Source organism: Engraulis encrasicolus, chromosome 19 (assembly GCF_034702125.1).
Source record: "Engraulis encrasicolus isolate BLACKSEA-1 chromosome 19, IST_EnEncr_1.0, whole genome shotgun sequence".
NCBI classification, from domain to species: domain Eukaryota; kingdom Metazoa; phylum Chordata; class Actinopteri; order Clupeiformes; family Engraulidae; genus Engraulis; species Engraulis encrasicolus.
This window is the reverse complement of record NC_085875.1, coordinates 43,617,629-43,627,591: the sequence shown is the minus strand read 5'-3', so window position 1 is coordinate 43,627,591 and position 9,963 is coordinate 43,617,629. Positions and strand designations below refer to the sequence as shown.

Sequence of the window (9,963 nt, the reverse complement as noted above, 5' to 3'; positions counted from 1 at the left end):
AGAGAGAGAGAGAGAGAGAGAGAGAGAGAGAGACAGAGAGAGGCGGTGGAGGGGGGTTGGTAGTGTGGCTGACTATGTGTGTGAGTGACAGACAGAGAAAGGGAGAATGTGTGAGTGCACGTGTGTGTGTGTGTGTGCACAGACAGGAGGTGGAGGTGAGGGTAGAAGGGCAGCGTTGGGCGGACTTAGAGGGAGTTTTCAGTGGCAGCGAGCGTCAGCATGCCGGTTGCTAAGAGCACACTGAGAGCTCAGCACTGGCATGTCCTCCGACCCTCACCCCCAACGTCACCCCCCCTTCCCCTTCCCCTTCCAACTCCTCCTTCCCCACTCCCATCTAGTTGGCATGGTGAGGGCATCAGGAGAGATGTGGGCACAGGGACGTGGAGCAGGTGTGCTTTCATTCCAATTCAGCATCAAATCAGAGCGAAGCCAAGCAACTCATGAAATAAGAGTTGGGGGGTTGAGATGTTGCAGTGAGCAGGGGGGTGGGTGTCATTCCAAAAGGCTCTCCATCTGCTCGCCTGAAATGTCTGCAGAGACATCACACACAAGTGGGTGCAGAGCGGAGCTGAGCTTTTTTTGTAGTTAATGAAACAGCAGCTGTTTTTATCTTTTCTGTTTCATGTGTGTGCCATCACTATCCGTCTATTGGTCTTTCTCCCTCCCTCTCTGTCCGTTCGTTTGTTTCTCTGCATCTCTCATAATCGAAGATGAGAGAGGACTATGACGGGGCTTCATGGCCGGCTCTGTGGCTATGCTGGTCAAGTGTATTGGAGCTAATAGAGGAGATAAATCAAATGGTCTCTGCTCAAGTGCTGCATGAATGAAGAGTGCAGAAGGGCATTGGAGAGGGGGATGTGGAGGTGGAGCTTGGGGAGGAGGTGGACAGGTATTACACATTGCACTCTGGCAAGGCCCATCTCCCTGCCTAACACACCAAAACAAACACACATAGATTCAAACATAGATGGAAAGACACGCTTGTATACGCACACAAAACGCACACACGCACATTCATACACGCACGCACACATGCACACACGCCCACACCCACACCAGTGCATGGAGTTAAGAATCACCTGAGGATCCAGTGGCTATCACATCTAGTCAGCTCATGTACATCTAGTCAAATATAATGGCAAAAAATGTCAGCAAATATTACTCTGTATATATACACAACACAAAACAAAACAAAAAAAAATCTGATAAAATTTTAAAGCAATTTACATTTGAGAGAGAAAAGACAAGAAGGGTGTGAAGACAAAACAATCTTGAATATCCTACATTACTGTCCAGAGAGTTTTAAAAACCCCAACTGGACACATTGGAATGTCGAGCAGAAAAATCACACAAAAATCATGATGAAAGACAAGAATACATATCTTTTTTCAATGTACAAGATTTCAAGACGAACATTTCCTTCGTAACCCCACAAGAAAGAACTACTGGTATTTGCACAGTCGATTTCGTTTCTTTCCTCGTAGGAAAAAAAAGCATGAAATTGGCAGCAAAAAACATGAAAATAGCCACAAGAATTTATGTAACTAAGCTAAAAAATCATACATGATAGCTGAAACTGAAACACGATTCACTTCAGTTAATTAGTGATTTCCCCCTCTATCTGTTGCAACCTTCAACGATGCACAGGAAAACTTCAAAAGGATCAGATCATTACACATTTTACGCAACACAATCACTCAGCAATCAATCATGACCATTCACACACAATCCCATGACATTACAACACAATATAAGATCACCCATATAAATTAACTGGGACATAGTTGAAGACATACATAAAACTGATTCAGCTCTTGGTATGCTTACTCAAGCACGTACAGAACGGTACCGCCAGAGTTGTCCATAATTTTCCCAATTTTGTTTCTTCCTTATTTGAGTAGTTTGTGAAATTGTCATTTGTCATCAAACATAGTGATTTTAATGTGATTCTCTAAAACCAACTCACATATGTGACAGTAGCAAAGACTTCATCTACTACACAATGAACCAAGGAAGTCCTTTTACAACAGGAATTCATCCACGAATCCATCCTTTTCTCCAGTTATTTATGACCAGTGTAGGACAAAGAGCATTTTCTTCTTTTTCATAAACAAAAACAATCAAACAAAATGCCAGAGACAGACAAACACATTAGAATAATTTCACACATTTAAAATGGAACATTGCAGCCTTGAGGGTGGATGAGTTGAGGTGGGTGTTGGCAGGAGAGACACAGAGGCATCATGGAGGCATTGGGTGAGTTTGGGACAGAGAGAGAGCGCAAGAGAGAGTGTGTGTGCGAGTGTTTTCTCACTCACGTGTGTGAATAAGTGTGTGTATTGGTTTGAGTGTGTGGTAAAGGGGCAGAGGAGGGAGGGGGGCTCAGTTGGAGGAGAGAGAGAAAGAAAGACTGCGTGCATATCTGTTCTGTCTCTCTTTGTCTCACACACACACACACACACACACACACACACACACACACACACACACACACACACACACACACACACACACACACACACACACACACACACGCACACGCACACGCACACGTGTGTGAGCGTGTTTGAGGGCGGAAGAGAGGAGAGGAGAGGAGATGGGGGCTCAGTTGGAGGACTTGCTGATGGCGCTGGCGGAGCGGCGCAGCTTGCCGGACACCCTGTTCTTGGTGGCGCGGGGCATGGTGGGGGACACCTGGTCGACGGAGTCTCCTCCGGCTGCTGTGGTGGCGCCGGAGGAGGAGGAGGCGCAGGAGGAGGCGCTGGGCACGGCAGTGGTGATGGGCAGCTCAGTGCTGGTGCTGCCACTTAGGGATCCTGAGGAGAGAGAGAGAGAGAGAGAGAGAGAGAGAGAGAGAGAGAGAGAGAGAGAGAGAGAGAGAGAGAGAGAGAGAGAGAGAGAAAGAGAGAGAGAGAGAGAGAGGAGAATAAGGAGCTGATGGGACACGAGTACAGGCAAAAGAGGCAAAAGCTCCGTAGTGGTATTGATATTGGTGGTGGTGGTGCTGGGAGGTTTCAAGCAACATGCCCACGCCTGCCGTGCCATCACACCGTCTCAGTATGCCTTCCAGTCCCAAACACACAAGCCACACATCCCAGCACAACACAGCAGGAGCTGTAAGCATTGCTCCACTGACCACCTGAGTATGAGGTATTACTGTCTTAACTAAAAAAAGGGGGATGAACAGTAAGGCAGTAGACTAAGCCTGCACACATTGCATGTGATGCTGCATAAATATCCACAGTCAAGTCCATCTGGTAAATCAGCCAATTTTCAGGCGTTTCTTTACTAAAACCAATCAATAAAATCAACTAAAATATGAATGATTATTTGTAAAGCCTTTACATAAATGGTATTGCGATCAGGAGTCTAACGGGTTGGACCACTGTTGTATGCAGGTAGGCATGTGATAAATGCCTACTGATCCCAACTCAGTTCCCTTCTATAGAATCTTTGCCAAACCAAGCTCTGTCTGCAAGATTGCTCTGACAGCCTTCATATTGACATTATATTTCGAATTGTCAGTCTTGGCCAGTTGAATCAATACAAAAAAATCACAGACATAAGCTGACCCATATCAGGTAGGGTACAGTCAACAGAATGTTGATTTATATAGATTTATAGTAATTGTATGATTTAAGTGAATGCTTAAAAAATTAAGATCAGAACTATAACAATTTTGCAGGCCTGGATTGGAGTTTATTATCAGCCCTTATTCTTCTTGGCTTAGTAGATGAAGCAAAGTGCACACTATGGCAGCTTCATAGTACAGCCACAGAGACCATATACAGGAGGCACTACACTCTCAATCAGCTGATGATGATGCGTTCAGAGGCGGGCCAGACAGCCAGGCAGCAGAGGGGTGCACACCGCAAAATTACTTCTCCTCTTTCCACCCAACCACCTTTACCACCTTCCTCCCCTCACTCCTTTTTTTCTTTCATTCTTTCTTTCTTTCTTTCTCTCCTCCTCCTCTTCTTCTTTAACTGCTGCTGCCGTGGAATTAAACAAGTTGCCCTGTGTCCTGAGAAGCATCTGCTTGCCTATTTTCTTTCCGCTGTCTTTCATTTCAACCGGCTTCTCTTTTTTTCTATCTTTCCACCCTCCCTTTCCCTCTCACTCTCCCGGCTCGTGTTTCCTGGGCTCAAAGGGGGAGCAGATGGAGAGAGAGAGAGAGGTGTGTGTGTGTGTGTGTGTGTGTGTGTGTGTGTGTGTGTGTGTGTGTGTGTGTGTGTGTGTGTGTGTGTGTGTGTGTGTGTGTGTGTGTGTGTGTGTGTGTGTGTGTGTGTGTGTGTGTGTGTGTTAGGAGGTGATCTGCTGTCTTCACCCACTGACTGCCTGCCCCCTCTGCTCTGTTCTGGGGCACGCCAGCTCACTTCTCTTCCTCCATCTCTTGGTGAGTAAAAAAGAAAACAGCACCCCAGGAAGGTGTGGGAAAGCCCGTCTAGTCCAGTGGGGTCTGCTGTCTGCCTCGCCACTGACATCTCTCCTCAACCTCAACTGTTGGCGTTTCATTACATTTTGAGGGATGGTGGCGATAGTGATGATGGTGGGTTGGTGGGGAGTGTATGGGGTTCTAGCACATTCAAATAGGTGTGTGTGTGTGTGTGTGTGTGTGTGTGTGTGTGTGTGTTGGGGGCGCGTCTGGAGTGAAGAAATGTCACAGCTGTGGAGGCGGCCAGTGGGCCCATGTCCACACAAGCAACACCATCACCTCCAACTGGGGTGGGGACACCACTGTGGCACAGCCAGCCAGCCGGCCAGCCAGCCAGCTAGTTATGCTTCAGGGGACTGGACAGGACACCACATCACACAATACAGGAGTTGCAGTTGTAGCGTTGGTTGGACAACATATGGTATGTACTGTATGTGCAGGGCAAAGTAGGAGCCCCCTACAATACCCCGACTGTAATACGAGATTTTGTTCAGATTTGATGTATATTTTCTGGGAGTACGCATACACAATTCTGACTTAATCTCTTTCTTCATCCCATTTTGATTCATTAAAGCACCATCACTAATTCTACATGTTGGGACTGCAGTTTTTACAGTTAGGCTAGAGGGTGCTGAATGATTCTGGATATTTTGGAAGTAGTCTGCCACTTGAAACCTTATTGGGGCACATTCCTTAATAAAGCCATATTGTGTAATATTACAAGTTGTCTATTAACAATGTTGTTATTTCATTCAAACTATTGCTTAATTAATTAGTAAGCGCCTCAATCAAAAACTTCAGTGTTCTTGTAGCTATTACATTCACCTTATTATTTACGTACATGAGTGATGATGTCACCAGTGAAGACTGCTATGTTTTGGAAGCTAGGGAAATCGAAAGAAAACAAAATGCTCATCCTTGAAAACGTGGCCTGGTGTGGCGGTCATGAAAGTAACAGCTTATAGAGAGATAATGGCTCAGATTAATTTGACCTGGAACGACACAACTTTACAAAATGCCTCGTTTTGAATTGAAATGTGTTCTTTACATTATCACAAAACTAGCTCGTCATGTAGTATTATGCTAGCTGTCAACATAGCAGCTGTGTATAATTTGACAAGAGGTCTCGCTAGCACATATGGAAACGTGAATTATTTTGAGTTTTAGTGAAGTGGTGAGTCATTTCAAGCTTTATTTATAGTTAAGAAATAAGCTAGTTGTGAGTGACAACATCGCATTGAGTGGTGTTATACTTGCTTTACAACTAAAGTCTGGTCAGCTGGATTTCACTTCAAACTACGTATTTATTCGGCAATTTATTTATACTGTACATCAACAACCTCGAAGGTAACATTTTAGTTGTTAGGGCTTTCAATACAACTTACGAAATGTAGAACAACGTTAAGCATTTTAACCTTTATTTCTGAGTTAACAGGCTTGCAAGTTAGCTTAGATTTGCAGATCAGAAACATAAAAATCTGGGCTATTGTTTACTATACAGGGCCCAGCCTACATAGGGGGAGAGCTACATCCCCTTAGTGCCCACACAGTGCACAATGTGTTCATAAATGAACATTTTGAATTCAGCCAATGAGATGGAAGAGAAACTGACAGGGTCAGAGTGAAGACAAAACAGGCCAGGAAAAGAGTGCAGGAGGACTGTGGCATTATGTCCACATCACTTTATATTTCAAACACTTTCACCATACAGTTTTTTATGATCCATTATGGTTCCTGTCCTGGGCCCCTAAACCAGCAGACTTCTATTTTGTAAACAGGCAGAAATGGGGTAACTTTGTTGTTGACTCCTTAATGTTATATATACTGTATATAATAACACAGAGAGGGAAGGATTATTATTATAAGATAATTGTAAGATTTCAAGGCCTATGTTTAAAACAAAGGACTTTGCCGAAAACATTTCAACAACAGCCAATATTAAGCCTGACACTGACAAGGGCCTATTTTTAAAATTTATTTTTTAATATGTGTAGGTTCTGTCAGGAGCAGGATGGAATGTAGATGTATTCATCGTACGTGTTTGCGTGTTCTATAGATAACACAATTTGACACATTTGACATATTTCATGACTTGATAGTTGAGGGGGGCGTTGTGGCACGGCACGCTAAGCCCCCCTACAGTTGGGCTTGCATGCCGATGGGGACCTGGGTTCGAGTTGGTCCTGGGTTATTTCCCAACTGCCTACCCCATATCTCTCTCCTCCCACTCACTTCCTGTTATAATCTCCACTTGCCTATGAATGAAGCCACAAAGGCCCCTAAAAAAAGACTTGACAGCTGATCCAAAAAACGTTCTCACCTGGTGTGCATGTATTTGATTGCTTGTGTGTGCACGGGTATATTCGCGAATCAGATTGCAAGAACATAAAAAAACACACCAACAAACAAATACACAAACAAGAGAAATCAAGCAAAGAGGATTTTGCTTCCCATCGGAGCCCTGCAGCAATTCAGACTAAGCGCAGCCATTCTCCATCAGGGCCCAGTGTTAGTGGCAGGCACCCCACATACACAGGCTCAGAGAGGGGAGAGGGAGGGGAGAGGGAGGGGGGGGTACAGAGAGAAAGAGAAGGAAGAGAGAGCAAGAAAGAGAGAGACAGACGGAGAAAGAGTGGGGGAAGGGGGGAGGGGTAAAAGAAAGCCATGGGGTAAAAAAGAAAGCAAAACACATGCAACCAGTGAGAGGGAGAGAGAGAGAGAGAGGAGGGGGGAGAACTCCTCTCCTCTCAGAGTGCACCAGAGGACTCCATCATGCTGGCGCCTCAGCACAGGCACACCACATCACATTACAACACACCATGACCAGCCCACATCAGACAATGACACAGATCGCTCTCTTCTCTCTCTCTCTCTCTCACATACACACTCACCCACACACCCACTCACTCACTCACTCACCCACACATCCACTCACACACACTCACCCACACCTCCACTCATCCAGTCACGCACGCACACACAAAACACACACACACACACACGCACGCGCACGCACGCACGCACGCACGCACGCACGCACGCACGCACGCACGCACGCACGCACGCACGCACGCACGCACGCACGCACGCACGCACGCACGCACGCACGCACGCACGCACGCACGCACGCACACACACACACACACACACACACACACACACACACACACACACACACACACACACACACACACACACACACACACACACACACACACACACACACACACACACACACACACACACACACACACACACACACACACACACAAACACGCACTCGCACACGCACACGCACACACACACACACGGGTCTCTGAGCTCCTCCACAAGCTTCAAGTGTTGGTTAAAATGAAAGCTGGTTAGTGGACAGAAGGGAAGTGGAAGGAAGGCCTTTGGCAGAGGACCAGGCAGGGAGGTATAGAAAAGCCTGTTTATTTATGTATTTATTTATTTGGCAGCACGCAAGCTTTCAGTTGCATTGGGCAAAGAGGAGGGTGCAGGGAGGGAGGCTGGGGTGGGTTTGGGTTGGGTTGGTTAAGAAGTTAATCTTACCTTCATCAAATACCTTTATGAGACCTTTAACATATTGTTTTTTTAATCTAAAAAGAGGAGAGAAGACAATAAAAGCGTCACGTAAAACACACGGCACAAAGTCACAGCACAGAAACTGGGGTGAGGAACGAGGACTGGGATTGTGGGGTGTTGACTGGGGTGAGGTGAGGGGAGGGCAAAAAAGATATAGAGAGAGAGATGGTGAGAGGTTGAACAAGGGAAGAAAGGATGGGTGGAGGTGTATAGTGGGAGTGGAGGGGGGTGGAGTGGAGGTGGGTCAACATGGTTAGGTAACGTCACAACAAGAACGAGGAGGGAAGAACACCACCAATTCAACAAAAGGAGCCTGGCAAACGCAGCGGCCAGTTAGGAGGGTTATTGCTGTGGATGTAAACTAGGACACAGAACAACAAGAAACATCAACAGGACACACGGACACACACACGCACACACACACACACACGCACACACACTCACACACACACACACAGTGTGGAAGTGAAAACAGTCCCTTTGGTTGGAGTCTGCGGTCCCCTTTATAAAGAAAATGTACAGTATGCATCTGCGTCATCTCTCACAATCTCCACTTTTGAATGTTTCTCTTGTGACAATACAGGTAATACTGTATGCAATACACTGGCAGTCATGGTATAGGAATTTGTACAATACTGCTGTACCGCTGTTTGGGATGGACATTGTGAGAGAGAGATGTGAAAATTTGAGTAACCCCAAAATGGCCACCACCACAATGTTATGACCTTGTATGTATCCATCCATAACGTTCACCCATTCCCCATATTGTTAAATGCAAGCGGGCGTAAGATGAGATATGTTGTCCTCTTCCCTATGCCGTTCGTGATACAGTGAAAAGGTGAACTTTTGGATTCAGCAGCCCATGATATGTCAAAGTAAAAAGGGTGGGGTTATGTGAAAGGATGCACATTGTGTGTTGACTGAGACTGGAGATGTTGTATGTATATAACACTTGGGATCGCACAAACTCTCAAAAATAAGACTTCAGTCGCCATCTTATCTCTGTGTGACTCTGTAAGACACCACAGTACTGATGTTACTAGAACAAGTACTGTGCACATAAATATGGAGGAAGGAGAACATCACTTTTGTTGCTAAATTAGACTACAAACAACCAGAAAAAAAGTAAGTAATAAATGAAAACAAAACAAAAAACCCAGCAAAAATACACATAACAGCAACTAGATTAACATGATTTCACAGTGCATGCAGGTTGAAACCCAACAGACCATCGTGAAGAGGCCACTGGGTAGGAGACAAGAGGCGGGGCGTGGGGGGGTGACTGGGGCTCAGGGGCTGCAGAGGGGTAGTCAGTGGGTGCTTGGGTGAGTGCACTGTAAAAATCAAGTTCCTCCAAGAACCTTCAGTTTGTCACTGTAGGGGGAAAAGTTCTTTGAGGAACCTAAATGTTAATGGAATAACTCCCTAGGTTCTTCGAAGAACGTGGGTTGTTGGGGTCTCTGATGAACCCTCAAGAAAACCTCTGGATTCTTCCAACAACCAAATGGTCAGCACAGAACCAGAGGTTAATCACAGAACTTTTAGGTTCCTGTGAGAACTTTTCGGGGTTCCCCCCACAGTAGGAAACTGAAGGCTTATTGGGGAAACTATTGATTTTGACAGTGTGGGTGGGTGTTTGGGGGGGTTTCATGCCTAACTGAGGAAGCAGGCAGAGAGCTTACTACAGTCCAAGCGCGCCCAGGGATACTCCACGCTCCACAACATTCCAGGCCAACGTCTGCATACTAGCATCATGGGTTACGCATTAGGGAATTGCATCAGGGCAGACTATAAATTGTTTTTTCTTTCATAGAATGCCACACTCACACCATATAGCCATATCAAATGCATGTAATACAAATGTAATACATTTCATACGTCATTCGATTTGAACATGATATCTGAGCACGTAAACAAAATATATTATTTATGTTATATAA

General features: G+C 45.5%; 1 protein-coding gene across 6 annotated transcripts in view; it reads right to left on the bottom strand.

Annotated features, from left to right (window-relative positions):
• ralgapa2 (Ral GTPase activating protein catalytic subunit alpha 2) overlaps positions 1-9,963 on the bottom strand; it is a 179,631-nt gene continuing 169,668 nt past the window's right edge. For 5 of the 6 annotated variants that reach the window (XM_063184504.1, XM_063184505.1, XM_063184508.1 and 2 more), the window contains one exon: positions 1-2,816. In XM_063184504.1, the coding sequence (XP_063040574.1) occupies positions 2,605-2,816 (212 nt within the window). In that variant the 3' untranslated portion in view covers positions 1-2,604. Of the gene's footprint in view, positions 2,817-7,990; positions 8,038-9,963 lie in introns of all 6 variants that reach the window. The other variant, XM_063184509.1, reaches the window with a different exon arrangement.